We start from the raw sequence: 18,334 nt of genomic DNA on the forward strand, positions 1-18,334 counted from the left end.
CAGCAGCTAAGAGAGTCAGTGAGACAAAAGGCATCAGTAAAAAAAGTTAATGTGCCTGGCAGGAGCCCAAAACTGCTTTAGCAGTGGGGACTACGCGAGTGCCTCTAAGACACCGTCTCTTCTGGCCATTATGGAAATATTTGGCTTGAGTCTCAACCTGACAGCCTTGCTGACTCTTGAGGAATGGCAACGGTAGGGAGCAGGGCGACTTGCCTCTCCTCCCTCCCTTTCTCCATCGGCTGTTTCCAAATTCTTAGGGATTAGCTAGCGACAGCAAGAAAAGGCACTGGCCTCGCTGCTCAGCACTTAGCAGGCTGAAGTGAGGTGACTTGCCTCAGCGCAGGGGACAACGGCTCCATTCACTGGGGAAATACCAAACCAGAATTACAAGTGTGCAAGAATAAACAAGGCTGGAGTTAATCTAAAGTTGTTTTACACTCTGTTTTATTAAAGTCAATGCACTTCCGTTCCTCTGTGCAGAGCCTAGTTCTGCTTAATTACCATGACTCAGGGAGAATTTTAATAGCATGGAGAGAGCGGTGCACAATGGAGGCCCTCTCCTGACCTCTAGAGGTCTGTCAAAAGAAGAAGAGTGTCTACTCCCCGTAGAAGTTCCTGGAAGAAACGAGACAGCCCACAAAACTGCTTCTGCTGGAACTTTCCAGGTGCCATTCCCAACTGGTCGGTCACCCAACCCTCTTGCTGTACTTCCTCTGCTCCCACCTTCTTGGCAGCAGGCTGGGTACCCTTGGGTTGGGGGGTTCGCCTGGCCATTGCCTTCTGCAGCATCCTCACCACTTGCTGACAAGTTGTTTGGCAAAAACATGGGAAGCTGCCAGGGAGAAGACTTGGCCAGGCTGTTCATATTGCAGAGCAGCATTTATGCAGGTGTGGTTGATGTGCATGGTCACTTTGCTCCCATCTCAGCTGCTGCACTTGGATCCCAGACACTGGAAACACCCGAATCTACCTCCTGTAGCTCCTAGCACAGGGATCTGTGAAACAGTGGAACTGCTCATATACATCTGGCTTCAAACATGGCATGGAAACTACATCTCTGCTTTTATTATATTAAGACAACTCTCCCGCAGTCTATTGATTCAAGGAATCACAACTAGGGCAGAGTTTTCCCACTGAACTGAATTCTCCCTCGCTTAAGAAATTCAGAATGAAACAGCTAGAAGGCGAGACAGGCCTATAGTATTTATAGCCAAAATATTGGTGTCTCGTTAAGAAAAATGCTGATTTAAGAAGACTTTTTTTCCCCCTTGCAATACGGTGTACCATTCGCAAGCCCTGGTAAGCACTGCCCAGTTACTGTTGTGGCAGGGCATTGGTACAGACGCAGCAAGGGAGAGAAAAGCAGCTCTGGATGTTTACATGCACATCTACAGACACATATATGTACAACGGTATTTTTTGCCCTGTGTCCTGGGGATGTGCCGAATGCTGGAGATCCTACAGCATGGCCCATGTATGCTGCAGTCCGGACCTAGCACGGTGTGAGTTTTTTGTCATGCATACGAATGTTGGATTTTGAACTTAACTACACACATATATCATTTTTTATTAATAAGCTTTGAAGCAATGTTATACAAACTATTGTAATGGGAACACCTGTTTTACCTCTTGTGTCCATTCCTGTGAGCCCACCTTTTATGAAAATTCAGTATTGTGTGCAACAAGCTGCACACTAAAGCAAGCAGAACAGGACATCTGTAGAGAACACACACCATACCTAATGAATTAGTTTGTTCTAAGAAGCTCAGCTTCTAAGGACCCAAGCTGCCTGCCTTTTGAGCAGCACCATTAAGAGAGAGCTAGAGACACAGAGAACTCTTACGTGCTGGTGAAGACTTTAAAACACCTGGATACTGAAAACCCAGCAGGACAGGAAGAAGCTCTTTCTCCAAAGAGCAAGCTCCTGCTGGAAAATACGTCTAAATACTCTGGAGAAAGGTGTTCAGAAATGCATCAGAGAAAACCTCATTCTGCACCAGGAATTCTTTCCACAAACAGCATAAAGATCAGAGGATGACATGGTGCTTTTAGTCACGCATCAATATTAATAATAATAATCACTGGTAATGGCAGCTTATAGGCTGTAATGCTACAACACACTATACATTCATCCTTGTCCTCAAGCCTAATAAAGTAGTGACAGAGTTGGGAACTTCTTGCATTGTGCAATTAGTACCATTTGGGTTCAGGGCAATTCCCCATTTGCAGCAGCAGAGTCTTAGACACAGGAGAAGTTCAGGCAATATGAGGTGGGAGATGTGGTGGTGTGGGCTTCATGCTTTAGGGACGTCAAGCACACGCGTGGGTTCTCAGTCTGTGTTGGGTTTTCAGGAATTGGGATCTGTGTTTGCAGGCAATTTCAGGAGAAATCTGTTTTTTCTCCATTTTGGGATCAAAGGATCAGCTTTTCTGACTCTGTTATGGGAGTCACTGGTAGAACATGTCCTATATATAACCTACCAGTAATGTCTTCTACTATATTACTGTCTGGCACAATCAGGTCCTGTTCCATTAACTATGTTTCCTTAGTGGCATCATAATAAAACTAACAAAGAATAATCAGTCACAGGACTGATGCTCGGGCTAAATTCACTTTTCGATATTGTCACCATCACTAATCTATTGACAGAATATTGGGGGACCCCTGGCTACCTCAGGAGAACATGTTTTTCTCCTCAAAATGCCCCAAATCCCTCTCACTCCTAACAGTAGCTCTAGTTCCCCAGGATGAACTATTTTATCTGTACTCTCTTAGCTGGAAGGATGTCTCACAGGAAAAAACCCAAAACTTCACAGCATCTGTGAAACAAATTCTACACTTAGGCCCATCAGTTCAAGCATGAAGTGACTCAACTAAGATTACGCTGGACTAGTTCATTCCAGCGCAGCAAAGAGAGGAATTTAGCCCAGGTTTCCAGAGGACTGCTCTGTGCTGTCACTGGTGCTTTCCTTACTATGGCACACTGCATCTCCCACACTGTTGCTGAGGTATGACCAGCTCAGACACATGCACAGCCTGGCCCAACCTGTTGAACACACTGTAAAAATTCTGATCAGGCAGAAAGCGGATACATGCTCTACACCTCAAGAGAAATGAATGGCAATGGAGAGCTCTGGCCAAAGGCATCGGTAACTGTCACTCTTCCAGGCAAAGGCTGCTTCCCATAGAAAGAGCTTAAACTAGGAAAAGGAGAATCATCTCTGGTTCCTTGGCCTCAGAATACCATTCCTCAGGTCAATCTGTATGAAACCACATACTAGAGGCAGCCGTGTTAACTGGAGATTATGTTTAGGAATGGATGATGTTCTCATATAGTACCATCAGGGCCAGTGGCCCCTCGCTCTGCCTTGTGTACGAAGCAAAAGGAGTCATTCTCAATATATATATGTATGCAAATTACACAAACATACAGTCAATTTTCTATTCAGAACTGGAGCGACACATCTGGGAGGGATGCTGAAAGCTGGCAAACAGGCAAACATGAGCAGTAACCCATTTGCTTACTGCTCTGCAAGTCAAAGCCTTGTTCACGCAGGGCTGCTCTCGAACCCACTGTACACCCCAAGCGCTGTTGAACGCAGAGGGAGAGCCGTACTGCTGGATGCTGGCTGGCTGGAAATGTAGAGCCCTCTGAGAGCCTTGGAGCTGCATGTCTGTCCCATGGTCACTTCCTCATCTTCTGTCTCCCCTTCTGCCCACGAGAGGCACTCCTGGATCTCCTGGTCTAGCTCTGAGAAGTCCCCTTCGCCATCAGAGCAACTGTCAGTATTATAATCGATTTCTTCCACACAAGGAGGTTCATCATCAGTCTCCAGGTTGCTGTTGTTGCAGCTTCTGCAGAAAAATCACAAGAGAGACTGGCCGTCATCAAAGGAGGGTGTGTTCTTTGGGGGAAGAGCAAGTAACAGGGAAATGTGTTTCCTGCGTTCAATCCTGGCTCTGCTAATAAGACATGAGATGGCACTAAGCAAGATCCTGTATGTCTTTGTGTCTGTTTCGCCATCTGTAAAATGAAGAGTGATGCTTCCCTACCTCACAGGAGAAACACATTATTATTGTTATCACTATTACTGCTATTGCTTATACAGAAACTGAGTGCTTATATACAGACAACACCATTCGTGCCTTGAGGCACTTACAAGGTTACAGAAGCTGAAATATAGTAGAGCAGGAGGTATTCTGTTTCCAGAAGGTTGCTGGTTTAATCATCATCCACCTGGCTGTAGTTCCACATTTAGTGTAAGATCAAATTAATCCAGGTAGTTGAAGTGCTTTGGTATCTCTTCCTCCTGTAACGTGCAAGCTCAGAGCACTGCTAACAAAAGGCAGCGCAAACAAAAAACGGGGGCTCTCGGATCTTCGAGCACACTGACTCCAACAGGAGCAGAAACATCAGCAGTGCTTGTGCTTTTGAAGGAGCATGAAAAAGATTTGACAGCACATCTTCCTGAGGAAGGGCTAAATTCAGAGGCAAGTCTGAATGGCTTAGGAAAGGCTCTAAAAGGATGTCACAGCTCCATCATCCAGCTCTCAGAAGGGCAGATTCCCCCACCTTAGCCTCCTGCCATGTACTTACAGAATGGTCAGGGGCTTTCTTTACATGTCCACTTTCAATTTACATTGCATTAGGTTAGCCTAAAGCAATATTTATGGCAGAACTGTAACCACTAGACTAGGTGGCTCTGGGGGACAGGCTCTTCCTCCTATCTAGCCGCCCGGTTCCCATTTGGCCCTTAGCCCAGGAGGGCAGCTGGGCAATTTTTCGAGACCAGAAAGCAGCCTGTGGTTTCACTGCTGCCTGGGTCAGTCTGGATGAATCAGAGGGACAGATCCTGTGTTTTTCACCTCCAGGTCAGTGTTTTCAATCAGACTCAAAGCAGGGGAATGTATTGCTTTGGGGGACTGGGAAAGGAATAATAATCTTCCACCACTGGGCCAGAGTTTCTAATTTGTCCCAAGTTGGGAAGAATGAATGGCTTGGCAGATGGAGCATACACAGCTTTAATGTGTGGTCTGCTCATTTACATGTCAGTAACCGGAATAATCTTCCAGCTCTCAGCTGTTTCACAGCAGTGCCAGCATCTGAGGTTTCAGAACATACCAAAGGTGTAAAGTATTGCTTTTGGATGTATTGATCCCTTCTCTCTTCTGCACTCCAAAAAAGGCCTAAGATTTTCCTAACTTTGAGACTCCAGATCTTAACTGTATACAGACTGCTCTGCAAGCAGAAACGAGCAGTGTCATCCCACTTCTTCTCTGGCTTAGTTTACTTCAAAGGCTGGGTATAAAGTATTCTCTGAAAGCTTAATAGAGCTGTACAGCTTAAAAAATAAATAAAAGAATAATTATGCACTTTTACAGTTCCTGGCTTCACTTCAGTCTGTGCAGAAATCTGGGTCAAGAACAACTCATACTGAAATTGAGTATGTGACATGAAACAAAACAAACAAACCAGGACAATCCTCTCAGCACAAACAGCAACAAACAATGGTCTCTACTGAGTCTGACCAGTGGTTTTAGTTCTTTTTCTTTTTTTTTTCTTTTTTTTTCTCATATGCAGGCATGGTATGACTTACCATTATACCAAGTACCCATGATAACACTCAAAGCTGACTAAACTCAGGGGAACTAGATTTTTCATTTATAAGCTTTTCTCTTTCGGCTTTGCAATCAAAAAGAACCAAAGCGTATCTACTTTCAATATTGCACTTCTATGTTTGGGAGGAGCTGCTAATGCCATTGGGACAGAGCATAGCTGCCACCCAACTCACTGATATTTTACAGATGGAACAATTCAGTTTGCAATCTAGGAACTTAAGGTCAAACATTTGCATTAAAAGGATAACAAAAGGATAAAAAAATCCCTATTATTACTCAAAGCTGGGAAACCAAATAACAGAGGACCTTCTGAACTTTTTGGTAACTTAAATGTTTTTAGGACTGTATCTTTGACGAAAAGAGGAAAATGAGTTCTAGCACAACAGCACTTTACTATGGGAGGGAAATCTGGAAGCCGACAATCACAGAATGAAAAAAGAAAACACACAAAACCACCATTTCCTTACATTGAAGACTGAAGGGGCAGTTGTTAGGAAGCAAGTATTTATGCATAAAACCTTTGTAATGGACTTCAAAAGCTCTGCCTTCCAAGATGGGTGCTGTCATGTTGCTTACATGCATAGTACAGAAAACACCAAGACCGTGACAATTCAGTACTTGGGTAGGTATACTGCAGAGAGAGGTTCCCCACATGTGAGGATGTGCCTAGACCACGCTTAGAAGTCAGGAAAGAAGTCTTTCTTCCTGGTTTGTTCTGCCCTTTGCTCCTTTGCTGTGACAGTGAACGAGCAAGCCAATTAGCACTGACCTTAGTAGTGGTTTCTCCAATTTGGACTGATACCCACTGGATTGATGCCACCACCACAAACCACATAACGAGCTACCGAACAGCAAATAGATGGTACCGACTTCCTCTCGCTGCCGACACAGACTGTAATCACACTGGTGACTTAAAAGTTGAAAGGCTCTTTATCACACTACCAAACTCTACAAACCAGCTACATCTCTCTACTATGTGGAATTTTCCATCCCGATAATTTGCTTTCTGCTGCGGGAGGATTTAAAACACATAGCAAAGCAATACAAATGGGCTAGTTCAAACCAGAAGGTCCTCTTCCGAAAGAGGAGAGGTGGCAGCACACAGCATGTTAGGGAGCCAGCTGGAGTCCCACTAACAAAGCTCCGAAGTCATTACATGCTGCTTCTTCACATTGCAAAGACCAGCTCCGTTAGGAGAGAATGCAAATGGTGAAACATGGTAATGAGCAGAAATGCCAACATCTAGGCTATTGCATACCACTGCAGAAGGTGTGGCTTGCTTTCTTTTCCAAAAAAGAGTTGTGGGGTTTTTTGTCAGGGGCAGGGCCTCGGTATTTTTGTTTCTTATTTTTCATCTGATTTTTAAAAGCTGCAAAAGCATTCCCCGCCCCCCCCCCCCCAAAAAAAAAAAAACCCCAAACCACAAACAAACAAACAAACCCAAAACCAAAAGAGAAAAACCCCAGGGGACATGAAACAGATTTACCAAAGAATAATGATGTTGTCTTACAGAAGGTAAACAATGAGGAAAACCAATGACATTACATTAGAGAACTCCAAGACAAATATAGTCTACGAATACCACTGAACGTGAACGCAGTACAGAAGAGGGGGAGGGAAGGCTAGTAATTTATCTACAGCCAACAGTCCCCCAGCTATCACAATGAAACATGTACACATGTTGGTTGATCTACTAATTCCAAACCTACAGCCTTGTAGCCCTCATCTATTCCAGCCGATGGGAACCAAACCAGCGATTTGCAACTTTATGATGTGATAAATAGAACTTCTTTGTTTTGATTTTTAATTTGCATATTTATTGAGATATGACTCGATCTTAATTAGTTCAACTTCTGTATGTGGGTGTGTGTGTTTGCTTGGTTTTGGAAAGCAAGCAAGCTTTGGTACTCTGTAGAATAACTCAGGTCTTTTGCTGACTTAACACGAAGAGATGGAGAAGGGAGCCCAGTCCCTCCTTACATGTCAGCATACCTGGAGCTTTCTGGTATGACTGAAAAACACTTCTTCCACGTGCTTCCTGCAAACTCGTCATTCTAAGTCAGCCTACCTGATAGGTCACGGCCAGACAGAAACCTCGCAAGTCAGCTGTCCTGCTGAACTGCACGTAACAAAGGACAGTCTATAGTTGTGGTTGATAAGCTACAGCTACATGCTGTACGTGGGGATGACTGATGATCTCTCTTCCATACATAGCACTCCTTCACCTGTGCATACACTTCCAGGACATGGAGAAAAACTAGAGATGTCCCAAGTAATTTCTTGGGATTTTTCACCCATATTTTGCTTGTGTGGCGGGTCACTCACTCTCTGTGTATTCTACTGACTGGCTCAAAATAGAATGTGTTTTATTTTTTCCTGCTGGAAAGAACAGGCATTGACAACTGTCCCTCTTAGGGAATCTGTGAGTATTGTTCAGGGCTGCTGCCAGACCTTCACTTGACAGACCTCGCAGTTGCAGTGCATTAAAGAAGGAAATGGAGCGTTTACTTTTTTTTTCATATTGCTCCTCTCGCTCTTGTGAAATTTGCTGCAGTTTTGCCACAGTGAATCTAGGAAGCGAGTGGTTAAATGCTTTGCACAAAAAGGAGGAAAAAGCTAAGTCTGAACCACTGGGGTCATGGACATACCAATGACTACCAAGGAAGAATGTATCAACAAACAAGCAAACATGTCTTCATCTTCTCTCTGCAGTGAAAAATAACATCCCAGTAGCTGCATAATCACCCTGTCTGTAACCCTATTTTGTCCTTTCCCTAAACGTTCTTTCCATCATGATATGTCCCAATCCTTTGGAAGCTGCTCAATGCAGGGATATAGCTGTGTATAAGGAGCCAAGCACATCTCTGAGATAGTTCATAGACTAAATAAGGCAGGAAATAGCTTTCTTGAAATTTTTCAAGATGTCAGACATTTCTCTGTGAGAAAACAGAAAAAAAAAAAAAGATTTATGTCTGATCTAAACAAGCCAAGTTCTCAGCAACTACAGCATTCACCTGAAAGAAGGGTGCGCTTTTTCTCCACTCAAGCGGGGATTGGAGACCCCAGCAAGTTCCCTGAGCACAGTTACCACCTCCACAGAAGGGGAATCTCATTCTTTTCCAACCAAGTTTTACCAATTGTATGAAGTTATATACAGGCTGGAACGTAAAATGTCCTGCAGCTTTTAAACATATGCTGCCCTCTCTGCAGTGAATTGGGATTGCTTCGCCCTTCTTTTTTTTGACATTAAAATTCCACCTATGTCACTGAATTGAAAAGGGTGTGTGGTCTTGCACAGTTTTGCTTTTGAGGAATCCATATGTTTTATTAAAAGTATTTTACAGGAACGCTGCTTCTGAAGTCTTGTAATGAATCTAAAATGAATCTTAAGCAGACACATTTGCAGTTATCCCAGAGTACAATTCTGCCTTTAATAGCTTCATAAAGTAGTATTTTAGGACATAAATGAAACAACTATGATGCTTTTAGGTGATTACACCTGTAAGAAATACACCACAGCAACAAGATGCCAATGAAGAAAGGCTTTAATCTGCCCTTAGCGTCTTGATTCACTTGCTACGAGGTGCGGTGCACACCTTGTAATGACTTTCCAGTTTGATCTCTTCAATTCAGGAGCTCCCCAGACAGCAGCCTGGCTTCCCCTCCTGCCTGAGGAAAGCCAGACAAGGCTCTATTTAGTCCCTGACCTCACCAAGGGAGGGAATCAGCTAGGCACTGATGTAAGATGGCTCCAGCTTAAGGAACTACTGCGTTCGGCTCCTTTGCTGCTACACAGTAAACAATAATGATATGAACTTTGTAGGCTCCCACGAGACTTCCCTTTCCAAAGTCTCTTTGCCAAGGACTTTTACATCTTACAACATCTCCTGAGAAAATGCGTGCTAAGCCCAAGGCAATGCCAGGTGCCCTGGCTTTCAGCCCACCGTGGCCCATCCTTTCACGAACAACATGAACGTAATTAAACACTGCCTTGAGTTCTGTTTGCTATGGCTGAGAGATGTTTGGTCTTGTTTTGAGTGTAGGCTGTTTTGTTGGGGTTTTTTTTCCTGCTGCAAATAGCCAAGAGAAAGGTGTAATTCATTGCTAAGACTTGTACTAATTAGTTTTTCAGGAGTTCCCAGGGTAATTGTAGGCTGTAATATTTATAATTGATTTGGCCAGATTAAAAATGGATGTCTGGTGCACCAGTTAGATAAGTAAGGAGCAGGCGGGGCTTTATCATTTAGAGAGAAGGGAAGGCAACTTGTAAATAAAGGAGAGCATGAAGAGCAAGAAACAGGCTGACTCCTGGCCAATACTGTCCCCTAATGTTCATTCAGGCTTGCAACAGTTTAGCCCTGGACAGCATTTTACTTGCATCTAGCAGAAGCTCTCTTAGTCTTCTCAGGAAGGACTGTTTCCCTTCTGCTCATGGGTGAGAAGATGGCTGATGAGTGCTGTAAGAGCAGATGAGATGTTGAGTACACACATCTCATTACACATGGTTGGGAAATGGAAAAGCTTTATATGAATATGAAGAACTGCATTTAATTGAATTACATCACATCACTGGTACAGCTTTGATCCTTCTGTGAAAGGTGAGTTGGTAAAGAGGACAAGCGGGCTTTGTTCTCCCATTTGGAGGGTACTAGCTTGACATTACATGACATTTCTGGATTCCAGATATCTCAGGTCAAATCCAGGCATGTTTCTAATGCTAACCACTAAGATTCACATGAGCTGGTGTTTAGACTTGCAGGATGGAAAAGCTGGTGAGAAGCCAAAGGCTGTGGATTCAGACTTATGAACACTCATTAATTTCTTCCTAATGGAGAACCAATCTATATATCAGTGCTGGGCTAACATTGCGTCTTTAGCATCCTTATAGCTGTAGGCTTGCAAGCATTAATAAAACCCACTGACTTGAACAGATACAAGTCAGCCACGAAATGGAGTTATGACAGTTGGTGCAGACCCTGAAGATAACTAGTTTTCCTTCTCTCACCCTTCAACAGTTCTTAGGTTTTGTCTTTTTTTTTCTTTAGTACATTTACATTTCAGCACATGAAAGAACCTCCTGTGTGTACTTTAGGAGAGATTTGTGAACTTCTGTATTCACTTTGGTTTGTGATGATGCACTCTTGCACACAGTGCAGTGCCTGGCTTGGACGAAACACTAAAACCCTATAAATCTGCTGCTTGGGAAGGCAGACATGAACAAAGCAGCTGCATCCCCATCAGCACTGAAAAGCTAAATCAGGGTACTGAGTAAAGTTTCCACTTGCATATGATGAGAAGTTAGTTAAAGATGAACCTAAGCATGGGCATAAACATGGCAAATTGTGGCTGTATCTCCACAGACATACTGTGCAAAGCTGCTAAATTTCAGTCACCCCAAACGAGTTCAGCCACTCTGCACAAGCATGGAACAGTTTATTCACCTAAAACTGGCATCCAGCACTGAGGGAACTCCATGGCAACACGAGACATCCCTGAAGACAACTTGAGTCCTGACTGCCTATATCTGCACAGCCCGATGTTCCTGAGATTTGAGCCAGACTCCTGGACACCAGAGCTCAAGCCCTGGAACACAGATTTTAAGCAAGTTGAAGACCTTTATAAGAAGGCACATGATATATTCACGCACCGCTGGGAGACTGAGCCTGCGTTAGAGTGTCTTGTGAACCATAGTCCTGGTCTTGCTCTTTAGATCCATATTACACTACAACTTGGTGTTTATTTAAGGGAACAAAATCACATAGCATCAGCTTTGGACCAGCACTCAGGCAGCCCAACTCATGTTTGCTGTTGAAATCAATTAGAGGTTCCTATCCAACGAGTACCTGTGAGACACCTCATTGGTATGTTTTGCTACCTTTGGCTGGATGTTGCAGCCTTACACTGAACAGAAATGTATGGCCAGTTCCAATGAAGCAACTAACAGTAAATGGTTTAAAATCTCATCCATTGTGATCTTGTTACATTCATTAAAAATGGGAGATAAACACAAGAAATATAAGATGGGTGACATCAAATAGATGGGATAACATCTATCCACCAGGCAGCACTGTCAGTGGCTTGGATTTTACTCTGAGTTTAAGAATAAAAAGGAATGTTTCCAAACCAGATAACATTTTGGCTTTCTATAGTTTAAGCTTCCTGAGAAATATGAGCAGTCAAGTCCCTCTGTATGGAAAGGTATTTACTAAGACTAACAGAACTCATTAGGACACTGAATAATGTAAGAGTTGCTGAAAATATGATTTTGAAAGTGTTTGGGAGCTTTTCTCACAGTGTCTCTACCTCAAGCAATTTCTTCTCAAAATGATAATCAGGTTATTGATGATACTTAGCAGTCCAGCCACAGTAACACAAGAAGATTATTGGAATCCTTGTAATTGCTTTAGGGTGCTTCCAGTAATTGAGACATTGGCACCGTAGAGGGGGAAAGAAATGGGGAAAGATTTTGGCTTAGATGCTGAAAATTTGTACTGTTGAGGATAAATAATGTAAAGGCATGCAGGTTCTCCTGGGTTCTTGTTTCCCTTGGTGCTGTTTCACATAATTCCACTGACTTCATCCAAGTTTTGTAATTGGTTCTATATATTTAATTTCAAAAGTCCAAGTTCCATATGTATATATCCCTTAGTTCTCTCTGAGAGACTTAAAGGATTTGGGGTTTTGAAAGCAAAATGTTTTAAGATGGCCAAGACATGTCTAGACTGTGTTTTAGTTACATATCTGTTTTATGTACAGGGTATTTTTTGGGTCAGATAACTATGCATGCAAATATTTGCTTGCACACCAGATGACAGACAGACATCTGACTACTGGACTGAATTAATAACTGCTGTAAATGACTAAATTCCAACCACTGCACCCCTCGGAGAAGAAAGCAACCTCTTGGTTGCTAGCTTTTCTTCATGAAAATCTATTTTTGGCCGATAACCACTCTGATGTTTCAGAGAATCTATCTATGCCATATGAGTATATGTGTGTGCATATATGTAAATTTGTCTATACAAACACACCAAGTAGATCACCATCCCTTACCTATCTTTCCTTACAGATAGATAACTAAGTTACACATACAGATGTATACACTCAGACACCCACACACCTACATATCCACACAATTACATGCTTTGCTCTGTATTCAGAGCACAATTTTCATTACAAGACATAGAACGTCTCAGGAGATCCTCCTACAGCTATCAGAGATAACGATAGATGATCACTGAACCTTGATGCTATTGCATTCAAATGGAAGCAACCTCAGGGAAAGAGCTGGCTACTGACCAGGGCAAACCAGTTCTTTGTCTTGAGTCTTCAGGTGAGTGTTGAAAAAGCAGCAGGTCACCTGAAGCAGGACTTAGACCATCTGGGTAGGACTTGAGATATATTAGGATGGTCAACAGGCAGGCAGAAATGGTTGGCTAAAACATGAAGTGTTGTCAACGGCTTAAATTAGAAGCTAAAAGCAAGACTGTTTAGGCAAAGTTAAGATCTTGGATTCTCAGTAGGGAAATGTGGACATATTCCTGTTCCACAAGAACCTGACACATTCTTGTACCTTTTAAAGTAGGGAATGACTGTTTTAGAAACCCTTCTGCATAGCTCTCTTTTCTTTCACAATCATGTGTCTTCAAACAGGTAAACAATGATCGGGACTAAAAGTACTGAGCTCTGGTAAAAAGAATGATTCTGGTTCTCGAGTATCCAGAGAGGGGAGAAGGTATGGCATCATGTTGGGGGGTTCAACAGATGTTTTACCACTGGATTCTGCTTTTAAGGAAAGCCTTCAGGCAAATCTCAACTTAAGAGTCACAGAAAACAGTTTCTGGAGCATACTGAAAACAATTAATTTAAGGCCAACATGACGGCAAAGCACTGATGCCTTAAAGATTCCAGCTGACAGACATTAGTCAACGTGGCCAGCTCTCAAAGCAACTTCATCTCTATGAGGTCCTATGTTATCACAGATTTCTTGAAACTAATCCAACACAAATCTGCAAAATCGTAATCCCCCTAAAAGTTATACATCTCATTCTAGGGATGTTCATCATAACTGATCCGAGAAACTTCCTGTAGTGCAACAAGTTCTGAGACTAATACATAACTTTTGTTCTCTTATCCTTTCCTGTGGAGAAGAAGTGCGTTTAGTTGATATCATAATTAGGAAAGAGAGAGAGAGAATCTTTGTGTGTGTACCTATAAGAATAAAAGGCAGAGAAGGCAAGGTCAAAGAAATCTATCTTGCCTTTAAAGCAAATTGAAGTGGGGTTTATAGCAGAAACATCTGATGAAGTATGTGTGATCATAGATAACCGATAATAGATCCAGGTTAAAACTTTAGCCTCTGCCCTCATCCTAAATCTTTTCTCAGACATAATGAGATTCAGATAAAACAAATCTGAACACTCATGTTCAATATATTTCAAAACATTCTGATCAATTATGTTTTTAACACCATATGGAACCAAATCCAAAACCTTGCTTAACCTCACTCATTATGCAGCTGATTTGCATATGCTTTGGACTCCATTAAGGACAACAAAAAATGTCAGCTACAGCACATAAGTGGCAACTCTTGCTAATTCCTTGATCTTGCCAAAGCCCTGCCAGATGTTTCATGAAGAATAGCAAATATTTCATTATGCTCTCCCTGCCTCCTAAAATTTGTCTGTCAGGAATTGCAAGGATGAATTTCAGTGGTTTAGCACACAAGAAAAACGATAGGCATGGAGGGCTGACACAAACATGAAATACCACCTTTATCCTACCTCAGAACTCAAACAGGTTTTAAAGGGATTCTTTGTGCCAGAAGGACCTACCAGCCAGGAACATATGACTCCCAGTAAACAGAGGAAAGAGGAAAAAAAACAAGAACCATTTGCTCTAAGGAGACAGCATCACCTTGCAAAAAGAACATAGTGAAGCATATATAAAAGTTGCCATTGCTGTTTGTTGTTCAGTAGATTTCCTAATACTTTTCTGTGTTCCTGTTGTAGGTATTTAATAATGTTTCACCTGTATAACAGTGAGATGCTGTTTTCATTTGTAACTTGTAGCATCTATCAATTCCCAGCAGGGAACGATTTTTAAAATCTCTGTTAACATGAGTATTTCCTGAATATTTTATAAAAATCAATTTTCAAATGCCTGCCAAAATGTTCTATGTCTTTTACCTAAAAGTTGCAATTACATTTTCTTACTTTTTCTGTATGTCAAGATGTGTGTATATATTTATATATGCATATATAAATTCCCACTAAAATTCTTAGAAGAATACTAACACATCACGGAAGCAAGCATATTCTGAGTGAAACCTGAAGCAACATAAACTGACAAAAGTATTTGTTTAATCAAAATAAGATATGTATTTGGATTGATGGGGCAAATTAGAGCACAGCTTGCAGTGCAGTGAAACCATCACTTCATAGAGAACCACCGTGAGCATTTAACACCACCCTCAGATTTATAACTAAAAAAAGATAAAAGGTCAGTTCTTGTGTGCAGAGTGACTGAAAAGGTATGTCAGACTGTGCATCAAGGGAAAATTGAATCATGAGGTTAAAACACTCCTGTTTGAAAGATATGGGTTCTATAGTCGGTGGGCTTGCAGTCACTTTGGGCAAACTGCTTTTCTCTCTTTGCCCCGATTCCTGAATAACGTGGACACGGAAGGCTCCATCACTCTACATGGATGGTAAGCATATGGCATGGTGGCAGAGCCAGAAGAAAATAGCAAGTTTCCACATCCATTAGGGAAAGAAGTGGGTGTTCATGATTCTGCCAGACAGGAATGTAGAGTTTAGCTGGAGGAATGATGAGGATGCAGGACTCCTGCTGTCATCAGGAGGAGAGAGAGGAGCTCAGTAATACCAAGGATTAGCTGCCAGGTCATATTTCAAAGAGAAATGTTGTAATTCTTGCAGTACTGAAAACAACTGAAGGCATAAAAGTGAAGGGGAGATTATTCAGATGGGAAAGAAACCGTCGCGAGCTGCCAGATTTTCTGTACCCAGTCTGGCCTCTGATTTTAAGCTGTCCAGCTAGCCTGTCTGGCAGAAAAAGCCAGCCAGCCAGCTTGGGGAAAGAAAGGCTGAGGACCTGTGCAAGCTGGTTCCGCTGGACGCAAAAACCTCATTAGTCAGGAAATCTTGTATCTCCTGGCATTTGCCTTTGTATTTATGTTTTCCTAGCTCCTCATTTTGTCTCTTTGCTTCAGGAAGCTGCTTATTGCACCAAAATAAAGCGACATCTGCTCTTCTCGTGGTGGGTTCTGTATTCCAGGAACTGAAACACCAGGAAAAGACCAGATCGTGAGTTCTTCTGGCTCATGAATTGTCCCCCAAGGCATTGAAAAAGCCCACAAAAATTATATTTGCCAGTACAAACAGCACAAGCCCAAGTGCTAGAATATAAATACACACTTTACAGGGGGGCTGCATTTGGAAAGGTTATACTCATGAATGCATATGGGGGGTTCCTGACTGCTCTGAACTGCAAGAGTCTCTTTTCTCCTACCCTCTTCTCCATCAAATCACGATGACACCATTTTCTCTACAGACCTTTTTGCTGGACCACCTTTACATGGGTACACCCAGGATAACATTTGTAGTGTCGGTAACACACAACCCCTTAAACAAAACAGTGTATGCTGCTGCAGAACCCAGGCCCTCCCAGTGGTGGAGATAACAGGATGGCAGAGCCGGTGCAGCCAAGTCAGACTGCCGCTGACTTTAGCCTGAGTTTGCCAGGCTTACGCTGGACTTTCTCCTTTTCTGCACAGCCAACCTGCAGATAAACTGTGTCAGATTTAATGGTGCATGACACAGGTAATTCAGTACCAAGGAGGAAAAAAAGCATCTCTGAGGCAAGATGGGTTATCAGCTTAGCTCAAAAAGCAGCCTATCAAGAAACACTGCCGAGGCGATTTTAGAAATCTATAATTTAGATGTTACCTTAAGCCTAAAACTTTGTCTGAAAACTTTATACTTCTCACAAGCAGACTAGCAAAGCCCAGGAGTATCAGACCAGACATCAGTCCAGATGACAAAGTAATACACTTAGCGTATACGAAGTGCTGTCCACATGAAAGGTACAGGAAGGATGGCAACATTATACAGTTTTATCCTGCAAGGAATCAAAGCTGTTATTACACAGCAGTTTTCTCAGGGCTATTACACTCCATTGCTTACCCACCAATCAGCTTACCTTTCTGGGCTTCCCAACAATATGAATCACTTTTAAATAACAATGCATTTACTTTACATACAAGCTTTGCAGCCTGAAACACCCCATACTGCTTTCTGAGAGCAAGGCAAGCAGTCTGATGATTTATCAGGAAAAGATCTGCTGATGTGCATGGAGCTGCACTGGCATATGCCAGCTGAGCAGCTCAACTCCTGAACAGCATCCTTCACCACTAATTTTGCAGCCATTTCTGAGGCTGGAAACAACACCGCTTTAAATCTTGTCATTTTTGGAACAGGAAGCAAAGAATTCCAAATTCAATGAATAGTCAGTGGAACAATTTTAAGGAATGTAAGATATAAGAAATATGCCCTGTGTCAAAACTTGGCAAAAGTACAAGGCCTAGATCCTTAATTCTTTATCATAGAGTATTAGTTTGCTAGTGAGTAAGGACTGCTGTGCAATGACAATCATTTGATCATAATTACAACGGCAGTGAGAGCCTATGGCACTTCTCACGTCAGCTTTACACACTTACTCCATGGATGGGCACTATGGCAAGGCATGGTGCAAATTGCAGGCATTGCTGGAGGAGCGGTGCCTGCTTGCGTAGTTCTGGGAAAGCCTGGGGCTTGGGAAGTGGCAGGGCAAGGTCAGAGAGGCTGTATACACTGACCCAGGGCATCCCGCAGGCAGCCTTTTCCAGCCATGCTCCTAGAGACAGGTCTTGGTGAAAGATGGCGCAGGTCCTGCTGGTTGCCTTTCTGTAATACACACGTATTTACTGTAACCGTCTCCTATGAGTTTAGGAGGAAAAAAGCCCAGACTGAATACACTCACACAATTAGGGGCGTATTAACCTAAGCTGCTAAGGGTGAATTCATTAAGCAAAATGGGTAAATTACATGTCCAAAGATCTGTGATGACAGGGGAACAAAGCTAGGTACCAGAAACCAACAGCTCTAACTTCAGACAGATGCTTCCTTCCACCTTCTCGTGCTGTTCTAGACATCTCCAATGCAAGAGAAGTCCGTGGGGAGACAATCAAGGAAGAAGAAAATTTCCTGAGCTGTCTATTCCCTTGCTTCTTTCGAGGTCTGCCCTCTCGGAAGCTTGGCATACCCTTCTCCCACACTACTCCCTATGGTCAGGAAATGCCTAACATTTCACTTCTTCCAGAGGGTCTCCTCTGAGATGAATTAACCTAGCGCTCCTTAAACTCAGACCTATCAATTTCCTCAGTTGGAGACTTTGGATTTAGATATCTTTGCTGTACTGGAAAATATCTACTGATAACAAGCAATTATTATTACAAGATACATCCTCGGAGATAGAAACTGGCTCCTAGGAAAGACTGAAATGAAGGGGGAAGGGGAAAACCAAAAATACTATTCTCACTTAATCTGACAGGGTTTTAATCACTTTCCCAGTGTGTCGTACCCAAGAGCCCTTGGGCAACTTCCTGAACAAGACTCAATTGACCCCTACCATGTAAAAGCACTTGATTCTCTCACG

General features: G+C 42.6%; 1 protein-coding gene across 1 annotated transcript in view; it reads right to left on the reverse strand.

The window, feature by feature from the left end:
- Window positions 1-472: 472 nt before the first annotated feature.
- Window positions 473-18,334, reverse strand: part of AGBL1 (AGBL carboxypeptidase 1) — a 290,414-nt gene continuing 272,552 nt past the window's right edge. The window contains exon 23 of the mRNA XM_054837473.1: window positions 473-3,856. Coding sequence (XP_054693448.1) covers window positions 3,550-3,856 — 307 coding nt within the window. The 3' untranslated portion in view covers window positions 473-3,549. The remainder of the gene's footprint in view (window positions 3,857-18,334) is intronic.

The sequence above is a fragment of the Grus americana genome, chromosome 10, assembly GCF_028858705.1.
Source record: "Grus americana isolate bGruAme1 chromosome 10, bGruAme1.mat, whole genome shotgun sequence".
NCBI lineage: Eukaryota > Metazoa > Chordata > Aves > Gruiformes > Gruidae > Grus > Grus americana.